This window comes from Nelumbo nucifera, chromosome 3 (genome assembly GCF_055504915.1).
Source record: "Nelumbo nucifera cultivar China Antique chromosome 3, China Antique-T2T, whole genome shotgun sequence".
Lineage (NCBI taxonomy): Eukaryota > Viridiplantae > Streptophyta > Magnoliopsida > Proteales > Nelumbonaceae > Nelumbo > Nelumbo nucifera.
In genome coordinates this window covers 105,050,136-105,065,281 of record NC_142651.1, presented here as the reverse complement: position 1 = coordinate 105,065,281, position 15,146 = coordinate 105,050,136, and the positions used below count along the sequence as shown (strand labels likewise).

The 15,146-nt window shown below is 37.6% G+C and overlaps 1 protein-coding gene across 1 annotated transcript; it reads right to left on the bottom strand.

Annotated features, from left to right (window-relative positions):
- Positions 1–1,761: 1,761 nt before the first annotated feature.
- LOC104598865 (uncharacterized) lies at positions 1,762–14,872 on the bottom strand. Its single transcript, XM_010261123.3, has 6 exons — positions 14,287–14,872; positions 13,951–14,162; positions 4,679–4,961; positions 2,817–2,902; positions 2,605–2,696; positions 1,762–2,486 (listed from the first exon to the last, which is right to left on the bottom strand). The coding sequence occupies exons 1-6, from the start codon at positions 14,572–14,574 to the stop codon at positions 2,233–2,235; spliced, it is 1,215 nt and encodes a 404-aa protein (XP_010259425.1). The 5' UTR covers positions 14,575–14,872; the 3' UTR covers positions 1,762–2,232.
- Positions 14,873–15,146: the final 274 nt, after the last annotated feature.

Below are 15,146 nucleotides of genomic sequence, written 5' to 3'. Positions count from 1 at the left end.
GAGAGTAAGGGAAAGGGAGAGCGGCGAGACGACGACCAGCATTGCTGCTTACCCGCTTGATGGTTGCTTGGTTGTAGGGGTGGATTCAAGCTCGCCAAGGCAGTATAAGACTCGAGCTTGAGCTCAAGCTCAAGCTCAGTTCGAGTTAGAACCTTGAGCTCAAATTTGGCTTGAGTCAAAAGCTTGTAAGATCGAGCTAAGCTCGGCTCAAGCTTAACTTGAGAAAAATTTTTATAAAAATAAAAAAATTATATATAAAAATATTTTTTATTTTATATTTAAAAATTAAGTATTACAATAATTAGTTATTATTATATGTTGTTGTTGTTGTTATTGTTATATAGCTATTCGAGCTTGGCTCACAAGCCGAGCTTTATTAGGCTTGAGCTCGGCTCGAAGCTCAGTTGAAACCGAGCCAAGCTTGAATAGCTCGTGAAGAGCTCGACTCATAACCACCCCTACTTGGCGCGACGGAGATGATAGGTGAGCCATGAGTAAGAAACAAAGACATAAGGATTCAGGGAAGTCTTGCAATCATAAGGGAAAAACTAGCCACTAGGGGAGAGGCCATTAGTCGGAGGACGACCAGCACCAAAGGAAAGCAAGGGGAACTGGCAACTGGGGATTGGGGAAGACGAAGAGAGAGTGAGAAAGGGTATTAGCCTATAAGGTTTACTGGTTTAGGTTTTTAACAAGGGGAAAGGCCCAAAGGGGATTTCTCTCTCTCTCTATTCAGCCGCTTCAGCAGTAGTAACAGCATGGGCTAAATTTCGGGCTTGGGCCCAAGTTGTAGGCCCGATTGTCGGGCCGGGCTCGAGCTTGGGCCTTAGAAAAATCTGTTAATACAGAGTGAAAGCCCGGCCCGGCCTATGAACAGGTTTACTCCTATCCTATCAGACGAAACGCCAAATTAAAAACAGAGTCGGTGATGAAATAGTTAAGTTTTCATTCCTTCAAATAACGGTATATATTCAATAGAAGTCATCTTTCAGAATTGAAAAGAGAGAATTACCAAGTTCATCAAAAAAGAAAAAGAGAGAATTACTATGGATTCTTTTTTCCCTAGTCAACAAATTCTTCATTCATAATTCATAAGAGCATGGGGATAGATGATCCCTATATTTCATTTTGTATGTCATTCATCAGACATCAGCAAGAGTTTTGCTTAGTCACGCGGCCATACCATTTTTATTTCTATGCTTGTATTGGAACGTTTTTAAGTCCAGCATATGCTATCATCAATAAGTAAATAAATAAATAAAACCTAACATGACTGCTGTATAGTGTATGCAGATAATGAAACCTTCTACCTAAGGTCCTATTGTCCTAAGCATCTCTCCTTCAAAACCACCGCTGTCCACGAGGAGGACCCATCAACCAGGGATTTCAACTATTCGGATTTCTTAAAATTCATAACAAAATCATTTTAAGGCCGTATTTGGTTTGACAGAAAATAAAACCTTCCCTCAACTTTGTTTTTCTATCTTAATTTTTCTATCAAACCAAAAATCAGAAGACTTAATCCGTACGGAGCAAATCCAAATTATTCACCACACGGAGAATAAGTTCATTCGTTTAATCCACAGTAGCCCTATTCCCCACCTTGTATTGGTGGCATTGCAAATTAATATTCGTGATTCAAAGTACTTAACCCATGCAAAGGTTTACATTAAATATACGGGAGAATCTGGTCACCAACATTGACTATTTAGGGGCTCCAAACTCATTAGCCACTTGGAGTATTGGAGGGTAGGCAGCCAGTTTAATCTTTAACCCATCCATCCATATGAAATAATCGAACATTGTTTCACAAAGTTACAGTCATAGTTTCGCTAACATTTTTGATATCACTAACACCTTCAGAACCCACACAAGAAAAAAACAAGGTCATTACTCATTAGGTCCCAAATCTACCAGTTATTGTTCTCGCAACCCTACCAGAAAAGTAAGCAATCACATTGCGGTCTGCCTTAAACATCCTGTGCACTCACTCACCTTAAAAAAACCGGGTCACGTTGCATCAACAGAATCCCTTTTTCATTCGAAGTCTGACTTTGGCAATGATGACTTGTAAAACCAAAGGATGACATTGCTGAAGCAACAGGGCACAAGATTCATAACCGTCTGTAGGAGAATTGCGTGGCAGGTATTCTGGCTTTTGCCAAGCTTCATTCCAAAACTCACAACTTTGCCATTTCTCTTAATAGAGGCACTACAGTGAAAACCCTTCCCTCATCTCCGGTAAGTATTATGAGATACAAAGAATCGGTAATCAGGGTGATCAACTTGTAAGAGCCGGAGCCAGTTGTCAGCTGCTTGTAACAATGAGCTTGCTTGCTGGCGTTCATAGACTCCATTTGGGGTCCAAACTGAAGCCTTAAATTTGTAAGATGCAAGCCCAAATGTCGGAAGTGATAGTTTCTCATTCCCACGAATTTCTCTGTTGATTTTTCTAACAAAGCTCTGTTGAAATTGACCATCTGTACCTGTCACAAAACCATGGCATCTACATAAATTCAGAACACATGTTGGGGGGAGGGAGAGGGAGGCGACACGTACACACACACAACATAACACACGAGAGAGAGAGAGAGAGAGGAATACTCTTAAATGGAGTAGACAGAGAGTGGAATGTTAAAAAGCATGCATCCAGATCTCGGAGTGTTGGACCTGTCGGTATCCTATATATTGGATACCTGAACCAAAGTTCCAATTTATGAATGTTAAGTCACAGTAACTTCAAATGTAAAGAAATTAATTGTAAAACAATATTGCAAAGTATTTATTATAATTAAAAAAATGGAAGAAACATATACCACGCCACAGAAATCCAACTTGCTGGAAGTAGATCACAACTCCTATATGTCCGAAGTTCTGGAAATTGAGAGGCAAGAACTGAAATCTGTAAAAGACAACGAGATACAAGGTGTCATTAGGACAGCAAATATCATGCCTAGTTCTGCAAGTCAAACTGAGATGACATGGCAGCATCAGCAATCAAACATACAAATACACTAAATATAATTTTCTGGGCTTCTAAAAGCAAGTATTAATGCAACTGAGAATCCCATCCCATGATGAAAGCCTTCTGATGGGAAACAGCTCTTAAAATAATCATTACACCAATGTAGGCAAAACATTTGAAATTTGTTACCACGTGTCAGTAGGCAAAAAACAGCTCTACCCCAAAGGGTTACTGGCTTACTGCTGTGTTTGGTTGCAGTACAATTTTATTTGCACTAGTACAAATGCATGGGAGTGCAAATGAAGAAAATGCAAATTCCCGTTTAATTTTGTTTTCAATTTTACTTTATTCTACTTCATGTCTTAATTTACTTCATTTTACTGCAATCAAACAAAACAAGCTAAAATTTGAAACAAAAATAGGTCAGAATTTACACTCAAACCATTTGCACTGCCATAGTTTTGCATCAGTGCAAATTTATTTGCACTGCAACCAAACACAGCCTGATGTGCATTTCCAAGGCTGCTTTTGGTAAGAGTGCAAATGCAGAACTGAAGCAAATTTGCACTTTTGTTTCAGTTTTGCAGGCATTTGGTAAGTACGTTTTTTAAATGAAAATGAAAGCAAATTAGTTTTTTCAGTTGTTTTGCACTTGACTCAAAGTACAAGGCACTGTAAAGTTATGAGTACAAAATCAAACCGGGTTTGTATCCTTCTATTTTAACAAATGTGACATCTGCGCATTCACTTTTTGCACTCTGAACCAAACATAGCCCAAAATTCAAAATGTGTTACCATGCAGGCAAAAAGATCTCTCCAGTTACAAAAAGGGGAAGATTATCTTTTAAAACGCACGCCAGACAGTAATAACCATTTGGAGTGTTTAGGAAGAAAGAAACAAGAGTGCCCTCAAAACCATACTATCGGTTATAGGTTGGATCCTAGAGCAATAGATATTATAAGTCCCAATAGACTTATCATTAGAGGATGGCAAAGGATAGCAGATCTTGCCCAACAAAGGCAACCTCGAGGGCAATACTGGGAACAACTATTGACAGGCAGAATCAAACTGAATTTTTGTTGATGCTCTATTAGTAACCAGGGATTTTAGAGGTCACTCGGGAGAAAATATTCTTAGTTTCCTGGGGATTTACCAACAAGGGAACTTTTAAGACACTTTAAGAGCAAAGAATTCTCTCACTGTAATAATGGCTCAAGATTGGCTTCTCCCTTGGGTCCTAAACCTTATGGTGGAAGGCAACTCAACGTGATCAATAGTTGTTGGATTCTCTTATTTTCAGATGGCCTATGAACCCTCCAACACAATATAAAACGAGCAAGGTCAACTGCACCTAGAATGGACAACTCGTTCAGAAGGATTCTTGGATGGGGAAAGTCATCAACTCATGCCCTAACAAGAGAAGAAAAAGAGCTGTATTCAGTGTATTGGGGGGCTTTAAACCTGGTCAGCAGTAAATGAACAGTTCATGTAATAGAAAATGGACCAGCAAGAGAAGGGGGAGAGGAAGGGATGAAGTGTATTCAGAAGTTTTAAACTCAGCAGTGTTTTTCTGGATTCATGATATGCTTGCCAGAGTCTTTCTTAACCATCCACCTTCAGATAGGACGAAATGAATGTATCTCTTTTATCTATTACGTTCTTAAGCAACAAATCTGTTTATCCATTTTATTCACAGAGCAGTATAAGCTCACCTTATCTGCCAGAGGTTCTCGGCTGTATGGGGGATCCTGCTCCAAATATTCAAATATTAACAGCCCTGGTGGATTGCCAACTTCACCTTCATCACTTGATGAACCAGCAAGAGGTTCATCTCTCAAAAATATCCTGTTCATTCTTTTTGTGTTCAAGTCCATCAAGTTATGGTGACCCCACAAACCCTCTGAGATGTGCTTGCCTCTCCGTTCTAGCTCACAATCACTGCTTCCCTCACTACTTCCTCTAGAGGACTCAGCATCACTCTCATCACCAGGCCACCTGTCACAAGAATGGAACCAAGAGCAATGGTCACATGCATCCCCATATGATATGATGCATTGAATTTGACATGTGATATTAATGCGACAGTTTTCAAGAGAGGGTGGGAACTCTGCAATGAAATGAATTGCATTTTTTATCCATGGGAAGAATCACAAGGTCAGAATGAGACCAACTTTCAAGAAAGAAAAATACTGTTGTTTCAAACCATACAGCTCAAAGAGCTAAAACAGTGTTCCTCACCATCTATGTCTATACCATTGAGAGTGCACGCACACACACACACACAGAGCTGTGGGCCCCGTCAACTTACAGGTTCCCCAGTTGGGTCTCTAGGGCTGGGGTTGGATTGGTCCCAAAACAATATAACCTAGCCCAAGATGTAGCACTAAAAGTGCCACTCATGTTTCTGTTGTCATACAAGCTCCACCATTTAGGTTAGCACAACAAATATTTTCAAATACTACAAAAGTTACTTTCAAATGCTCCATAATAAAACTGCTATACACAAGATGGTTCAAACAGTGTACTGTAGAACATAACAACTGCTCCTGAATTATTAACCAATCATTCGTCTACCATGTTTTGAAGATTCAAAATAAAAGTTACTCATCTTACTCATCTTATGTACAACACGAACACACTTAAACCGATGTTTTCACCAACCATTTTCTATGTTTTGAAACAACATACTACCATATTTTGAAGATTTAAAATAAAAGTTACTCATCTTATGTACAACACGAACACACTTAACCCTATGATTTGAAACAACATACTGGCATATTGATATCCTATACAGGTAGCAAGAACGTTGCGCTTGCTCATGTCTGATCAGAATGGACCAGTACTAAGTTTTCTTTTTGTTTCTCTTTTAAAAATAAGAACAATAAGAAAGTTAAAATGCAACAATTAAGATTTCAAGTCTTAATGAGATTGAACTAGAGTAACACTATCATAAAGGATTTCTGTTTCGAATTTGGTGCCTTCTGGGGACAGTGAAAGCACTCTTGGAAGAGTGGTAGATCTCAGGAATGAGAATGGGAAAGTACGCTGGTCAACTATCCCTATGGCGATCCTGTGGGCTATATATGTGGTATGAGAGAAGTAATAGAATTTTTGAGAAGAAATCTATCTAGATCTGACGCAGGGGTGGTCAATCTAATTTGTACAGAGGACTTGTACTTTTTCATTTAATACAATATACTTTACCTTCTTCCAAAAATATCATAAAGGTTTTTCTAGCAACATTGGAATGAACACCTTAGATGCCTTCAATCATAAAATCTAAAATGTGAGAATCATTAATCCCATGTATATGCAGAAAAACCCATGTTAACTTTGCCAATTAAAGTACTCCATGACTATAGAGCCTGTGATAGCATTGCTCTATGGTTAAACAACTGTCAGTAGTTCTCAAGTTTTTTTTTTTTAAAAAGAACCTTTTCCACTTCTTAATACAAGTTAAAAAAATCTTGATTACATTAACAGTGTCCTACACTTTTAGTATAAACTATAGATAGCCTTCAATCATAAAAACTAAAATGTGAGAATCATTAACCCCATGTATATGCAGAAAAAAAACCATTTTTATATTTTGTAACTTTGCCATTTAAAGTACACGATGACTATAGAGACTTGATAGCATTGCTCAATATGGTTAATCAAAGTAGTTCTCCTTAATTAAAAAAAAAAAAAAGAGCCTTTTGCACTTCTTGATACATGATAAAAATCTTGACTACATTAACACTGTCCCACTTTTAGATCACCATGAACATATATAAAATGCATCAGACAATATCAATTAAGCTTAGATGTTGAAAACTGGACATAGTACCAACTCAAATGGGAGAATGCCCTTGAGAAAGAACTTAAGAAAAAGATATGGGTAAAATACAAAAACCTCCCCTAAAGTTTTTGACAATCATAAAAACCTCCCCCCATAGTTTCATTTTAACAAATACCTCCCCTGAACTTTTGAGAAATTCAACAAAAACCTCCCTTCGGTCACTTTTCCAGACGGAAAACGTTAAACTGATGCACCAGTTTTTTACAAATACCAATTCTACCCTTTTATAAATTATTTTACATGCAAAATTACTGAAATAACCCTATTTTAATTTAACAAAAACCTCCTTTAATGATCATCTTCTAACATTTTTATCAAGTTAAAACAGGGTTATTTTAATAATTTTTCATGTAAAATAATTTATAAAAGGGTAGAATGGGTATATGGAAAAAACTGGTGCATCAGTCTAACGTTTTCCATCTGGAAAGGTGACGGAAGGGAGGTTTTTGTTGAGTTTTTCAAAAGTTCAGGGGAGGTATTTGTTAAAATGAAACTATAGGGGAGGTCTTTATGATTGTCAGAAACTTCAGGGAATGTTTTTGTATTTTACCCAAAAGATACATTTTTGATAGATACTTAAGAAACAGAATTTGTTCAACTTGAAATGTCATATTCATCCAAATCAAACCCAACAAAACCAAACAGCTAAAACCCTACCATTACATACGAAGGAAAAATTTCTACCAGATGCAGAAAGAAGGATCCCTGACATCCAATAAGAGGTCTGGCAACTCTAGAAGGAATAGGTTGGCAGATATGATAACGAAAGGTTGCTGGTTAATAGCAATTGCTAGACATTCTGAGTTACCTTGCTGAACAAACAAGTCATTTGCAGTTTGCTGGTGACGCAGCCCTTTATGCCTGCCCAGAGTCCCTTATCCACCTCAAAGAAATAATAAAAAGGGCATACCAGTGCACGAGGCTCCCACCAGTGCAGGGTGTGGGGAGGGACAGATGCACACAGCCTTACCCCTGCACATACAGAGAGGCTGTTTCCAAGATTTGAACCCTGGTCACCCAGGTGGAAATGGAGCAACCAACAGTTGTGCCGACTGCCAAGGCCCACCCTCACCTCAAGGAAATAATCCCATGTTATAAAGCAAATCAAGGTCCTTGTATGAACTGCACTAAAAGCAGCTTATTGGGCATTTGCCTCTTTATTAAGGATGTTTTGAATTCAGGAGGATATTCCATGGGAGAAAAGAATGGCCTACTAACCTACATAAATAGCTCTCTTCCAGATTCCAGCTAGCATTTAACTATAAAGGAACTTCCTTTACGATGATGGAAGGAAAAGTGGAACCAGTTGGTGCATGGGAAAGTAGTGTACAAACCCAAGATGGATTGAAAGAAGTTGGGATTTGCTTCGAATGCATCTCTAAAAGACTCAGCACTTCTAAAGAAATGGTGGGACAGCAAGCAATTTATAGGCCGTTATTATGGGCAGAAAATACAAGATGAATGTGGGACAGCAACCTTCTTTTGGACAGATTATCTTCATCCAACCCATGGAAGGGTATTATAAAAACCTTGAATTCCTTCGTCCCACTGTTCTGGACAGTCTGGTATGACTTAGTAATAGAAACCATGTCAAATATTGGTCTGATCTCTGGTGAGGCAATCATCATCAAGAGATTGTATTCCCCATAAATCCTAGTTCTGCCTTGACAAAGGGACTGTAATGACCTCTATTCTAACAAGTAGAGATCATGGTCTGTCCTGGAACTCTATCTGGTGGCCTGAACTGGAAGAAATCACTTTCCAGTTCCCTCTTGGAGAATGGAGATCCTCAAGGATGAGTATTTTCGTTCTGTAATGCCCCTATTTAGTTGGTCTGGATTTCCTACTGACTCGATTCTACCACCCTCTTCACCAAACCCAGTTAAACATTGACACCTGTCCCTAAACGAGTTTAGAATCCTATGTGTGCATATGATTAGTGGATGCCATTATTGCCTTTCCATTAGACATCTTTTCCTAAAAAAATCCTTTTTTTGCATGAATCCTTTTCTAATTCCTCTCCCCTTCTCTCCTCTCTATTCGTTCACGGAAACCTACAGTGCTGCCGGAAATTGCTATATTCACCGGACAACAAATTTTTGGCACCTAAGGTCATAATCTTTCTCATTATAATCATCCATTTATATGTACGTTAGGACAATCCCATGTTAGATGCCCTCTCAAGTTCTCCAAAACCCCTAAAATATGAGTCAATCACTGATTCAAGATGTATGGAAACCAGTACAAGTTCTAATCCATGTTCAAATCTGCAGCAACTGTGTTTGCAGCTAGTTTTGAACTGGTTATAAAAGACAAGCATCTCTACTAAAAAACAATGAAGTTCAGTCGAGTTTTGTCTAATTTAATACATAAGACTTCCTAGTCATCCTCTCACTCTAATCCCCATTTCAATCTTCTTACATTATTTTCTTTTATTCTCTTACATTTACTTCTGTTTTCATCCTCTTTGCCATTGCAACTCAAATGGGGAGCACAAACCATTACTACTCTGTCTTCTGCAACTGAAACAGGGACAAACTAGCTCATTGCCAGTCATCCCCCTTCCTCCTCTTCTCCCCTCTTTTTTTTTTTGATAATAACAGAAAACTTTCATTAAAATATTGATAAAAAAAAACTTTCATTAAAATAAAATAACAATACAGACAGGCCGGTGATGAGATAACACCAAAGACCAATTACAGCATATTGCCAAGATTACATTTCTGAACCTCAATAACAATCCAGAAATTAGATCCTAAATCTGAGACATTCACTTGAGCAAATTCAGGTAAAATGAGCACCCACTCAGTGACAGCGCTTCCAATAGATACCACAATTTTTCCTAACTCCCACTGTTTATCTTCAAACTCCGCCCCCACCCCAGCTGCCTTAAAGTAAACAGACACTGATAACTCCCCCACCTTCTCCCCTAATTTGAACAGTGCACTAGGATCCCACATTATGATCAAACCCCTGAAAGACCAACTGCATTAAGTTCCAGCCATTCCCCACAACTTGATCCTCAAATTTCAGACTTCTCCCTTACACTGGACCTCTCCAGCTTTGTTTCTTGTAGACAAACCACGTCTGGCTTGAGTTTTCTAATGAACTCTCTCATCACCATCCTCCTCTGATCTTCCCTCAAACCCCAAACATTCCAAGACAGAATTCTCATCATCCTATATGTCATTCCTAAGCTTCTCTGTAAGTGCATGTAACAGAAGGCTCAATACAAATCCCATACCTCCTTTGAATTGCAGTCTACCTCTGTATATGGAGGCTATTGGACGGCTAATTCCAAGCCTAGAATCCAAACCGTAACATCTCTATTATGAGATTCGTTCTGGTCACTATGACCTGAACTTCCCTTAATTGATCTTTGGCGGTGACCTGTATTTGCATTAATTCTAGGGACACCATTGTCATTCCACTGAGCTCACAGTTAGGTCAAGGACACCCATCTTCACTTTGGTTTTAGCCTTGTGGCCATATGAAGACAGAAGGTAACATCAAGCAGAGTCATGCACATTTTTTTAGGAAAAAATGTCTATTGGAGGGCCAATAACACCTTCCGTGTTATCTACGCAAGTTAAGACTCCAAAGACATTAAGGGACAGGTGGCATTGTTTAACTGGGTTAGTAGAGAGGATGTAAAATGAAGTTAGTAGGAAAACCGGACTGCTATTTGGTCCCTTTCCTCCTTGACTTGATCTGTTGCAGAGAGAGGACTGTGCTGAATCAGAAGATCAAAATATCATCTGACAAAGCTATTTTTGGAATAGGATGGAAGGATTTTGATTCTCAACAGAACAGATAGAATAGGTTGCAAGTTGTGGGCATCCCAAATCCACCTACTGCTCTTCTGTCCACAAGCTGAAGATACTTCCCCATATATATCAAATGATATTAAAACCCAAGGAGATTTTCCAAGCCATGGTATTGTTCTCCCATTTTGACTCCATGTAAATGCCACATAAGCAATTTTGCTTTAACGTGTAAAAAACATATTTTGTTTGGCAGATTTAACTTGAAAACAAAGATAATACACTTTGCATGGGGAAGTTGGGAACCATCAAAAAGACGCTGCTTGTATGTGGAGGCATTCCCACTTCAGTTGTCCTATATGCCATCTAATGGCAAAATATTGTACAGTGTATTTTGTTCCAAAAAATCTCACTTTGTCTATTATCGATTTCTTGATTTAAGTTGAAATGTTCTAAATTAAAACAACATGGTGCCAAACATTGTGCAAATTATCTTAGTTATGATTCTAAAACCAATACTATTGCTTCCAGTTACCAACTCCTAGTTACAAGCTTTGACATCTTAATGATAAGACAAGGAGAAAAGTCCTACTAGGGTGAACACGGTGCATAAAGAAGGGGAAGAAATGAAAGGAAAAGAGAGGAAAAAGAAGAAATACAGCAAATTTTTCATTCCATGAATTCAACTTTAAAATTCCAATTACAATGACTCTATTTATAGACTAAACATAAGGGCTTGGGTTTCCCCTCCTAGATTCCAATTTAGACCAAAAAATAGTTCAACTCTAAAATTCCAATTACAAATCTACAATGCTCTATTAATAGACTAAACATAAGGACTCAGATCTCCCTTTATAGACTTCAACTTGGAGTAAAAAAACGATCTAAAACAACTTCCAGTTCACAACTAAGGCATGTCCATGTGCTATTCATAAGGTTTAAGACTCTAAAGTAACTCCACGAATCCTACTAAGTTTAACTTGTTATAAAGAAATCATAAGTTACTGAATATAGCAAATTGTAATTTTACTATAAATAGTGAGTACAGAAATTATTATAATAAGTCCAAAAGTTATTACAAATATCCAATTGTTAAGAAAAGTAAATTTCTAAGAATAAAACTCTTCCTACAACCATGGATTAAAGTATCAATGTACCCAAATGTATTGGGCCTATCGGTAGGGGTGTATCGATACTTTTTACCGCACGAATTTTATTTTTTTAGTTTTTTTCAAATTTTGATTACATATATGTTTTTATATTATCTAATAAATAAAAGAAGTGGTATCCTGAAAACACTTTAAAACAGGTGTAACAGAAAACTAATGATATGATACGATATGCCCGATACGGAGCATATCATATCGATACTTTGAACCTTGTCTACAACCACCTCCATGCTTTCTCTTCCATTGAAGCTCTTTCATTTCTTATAACCTAAGCTTCAACATTGTAGGTAATCAAATTTTATCAAGCATCAACATAGAAAAAAGAAAAGGAAACAAAAAGTTATGTCGCTTAACAACAACAGACTTTATTTGTGTTATTACTAACATCTTTTATTAGAATCTACTAATAATGAAAGAGAGAGAGGTAGAAAGAAAGGCAAATGGAATTAAAAGATCAAAATGGATACAAGAAAAAACAACAATAGCGAAGTGAAAGCTCAAAGGAAACTAAAAATTGAAAGCATAAAAGGTTGACACCATTGATTAAAAGAACACAAAGACTAAATCTAGCACAAAATAGAAGAACAATAATATAACTCAGCTCTCTATCCATGCTATTCCTAGCCAAATCATCATATAAAGAACTAGCCAACCTGGATCTTGTTAAAAAGTGGGTTGAAGTAGTGACAAATGATTTGAGGACACATGATTTAACAATATATGGTGCTGAACAGGGTGGAATGGCAGAACAGGATTCTGTAGCTGACCCCATATAGTTGAAACAGAAGAGTTAAGTTGAGCCAATACAATTAACCAACCTGAAATCCATGTAAGAGGGGGTGGGGTGGGGGCAGGGGTAATTTCTCTCATGGTAACTAAAGTTGAGCTCTTTACTCATGAGACAGACATAGACTCGTTGATGCAAAAGCTCCATTTAATATTTTTCCATACTTCACAGTGGAAAACGCCCTGCTTGTGATGGTAAGTCGTATATACATGGTTTTCTTGACAATTCCAAGTTCAAGACTTCAAACAGTTTTTTTTTTTTTTTGGAGGGGGGGTGCTCAATTGAAAAACACAGAAGTCAATCTGTTGCACACAATCACATGGAGAATAACTGTTTGGAAAAAAAATGCCAATATGATTACTGCATAGTACATATAATGCATTTTCCTTCAGTTAAACTTTGGATGGCATACACAACTTCAAATTATCAGGGCAAATACAAATTACAAACATGACATAGTGAGTACTATGTCAACACCCTGATTACAAGAATGGCATTGTTCTCCCGGATGACAACAATTCTTTGTTCGTATAAAGAAAAAAAGTTGTTCTTGCAATAAAAAATTAAAGATCCCACCAACACAACCTTATAAGCAGAAGAAAGCTCATTATTATCATCTTCCCTATAAGATGATGCAGTAATAATATTACTTAAAAATTATGTTAGGAATGTAAAATTGACTGAAGGTCATGTAGATAGGTTCAGTCGAAACTTAATAAATGGATGTTGGCCAAAACAATTAAGGAAATACATCTCTCTGCCCTGTTACCCCCACCCCACGGGAGGAAAAGTAAAGAAATAAAGCAATTAAATTACATAAAAGGTGGCAAACAAATGTGAAAAAACACAGATTTTAATTTATTAAAGTAATTCTTTTTTATCAGTTTATTACTTCTTAGGTGCATTAACCAAATGCCCCAATTCAAGCCTATTCAGAGATCCCATCTAAAGAAATAAATATTAAAGTTGCATTCACCTAACCCACTTAAATTACCAATAATGCAGCCCAATTAATCCTTGTACCCTCAATATTTGTCTAAAAGTTAGAAGTTCAGTTTAAATACAAAATCCAACACTGAATTTTCCTCTGAATAACCCAAGAATCAAATATTTGAGAAACGCTGAAAATAATCAAAGAAATAATATAACTAAAAAATGCCGAAGTTACCAATGCTACTGATAATAAAATGTATAGAACAAATTGTGGGATCGGGCATTATTGAGGAAATGACAGCTAAACATTAAATAGACACATGAAGAATCCAAAAAAGGGATTGAATAGAACATTACAACTCACAAAAGAAATAGCAGCGTGGAGAATTTCTAAGTAAAGAAAAGCTAACCAAGAAATAACAGTATGGGACTTCAAAAAATAGGATATCATAACCTAACTAAACAAGATAAAATCTGGCACTCTTACCTCGACCTCGAGGAGGGTTTGGATGGGTCTATGTACAACTGAATGCCCGACAAGTATGGCACGTAGTACTGCACAACAGAGTCACTCCCGTTCAACAGAAGAGGCACACCTGCACCGTACGCGCTCCACTCCTTGAAAGACTCCCATAGATCCCCCAGGCTGAAGTACGGGTGAAAATCGGTCTCGCAGGTTCTCCATCCCCTTATGCTAGTCTGTAAATTCCAAAAGTCACTAATTCAAACCCAAATTTTTTTAATGGGGTTAAAGAAGCAAAGAGTCGGGGACGTCGAAAGGAAACTCTTAGAAAATACCACGTCCGATGAAAAAAACCAATACCTTGGAGAAATACTGCGCCGGAACGACAGGAGTAGTTGACTCCAAGAAGCGATCCAAGTTGGTAGAACTTGTCTGTCTCGTCGGAGACGACGAACGAACTGAACGTTTCGACGATGTGGAGTCGTCAGACTCCATTTTGTTCTCAGCCTTGACTGGGGCCTTCGGCTTTGTCGGCCTCTGAAGCTGCTGTTGCAACAATTGCTGTTGATGTCTTCGCATTGGAGGCGGATTATAAAAGCGGTCTCCGTCGTGACTACGCGCGAAAGCAAACCCTCCCGAACCAGACATTATTGGGAATTACAGATGATTCACTAGGGCAGATGGATGATTTATCAGAGATAATGGCTCCGATTGAAAGCCTTTCAAGATCAAAGATTAATTACAGAAATTGTTCCATAATTATTCTCTAGGGTTTGGTAGCACCCGAGATCCGATAATGGCGAAAAAAAACGAATGAAGGAAACGACTGATTATCTTCTTCGTCTTTGTATTTTCTCTTCTCTTCCTTCTTCGAAAGGCCGGTGAGATTAGAATAAAAGAAACGAAGAGTCGAGAGAAGGATATGAGTGAGACCTTTGTAGTGATCAAAGGTGTGTGAACCGTGTGGGAGAGAAGTACAGCCATTTCCTCTCGAAATTTCAGAAATAAGTCTTACTTTTTTCAAAATTACGCATGTGTCCTAACAGTATATACCACATGATTCGTTCTATCTAAATACCCTTTTTATATTACCTTTCCTTTGCTAGCTCTCGTCTAACAATTTTGCCTCTAAAAATTTGATAATAATAAAATGAAAATATCATCTCAATTATTAAGAAATAAGTCATTTTATTTATAAAAATCCATTATTAAGAATGGCA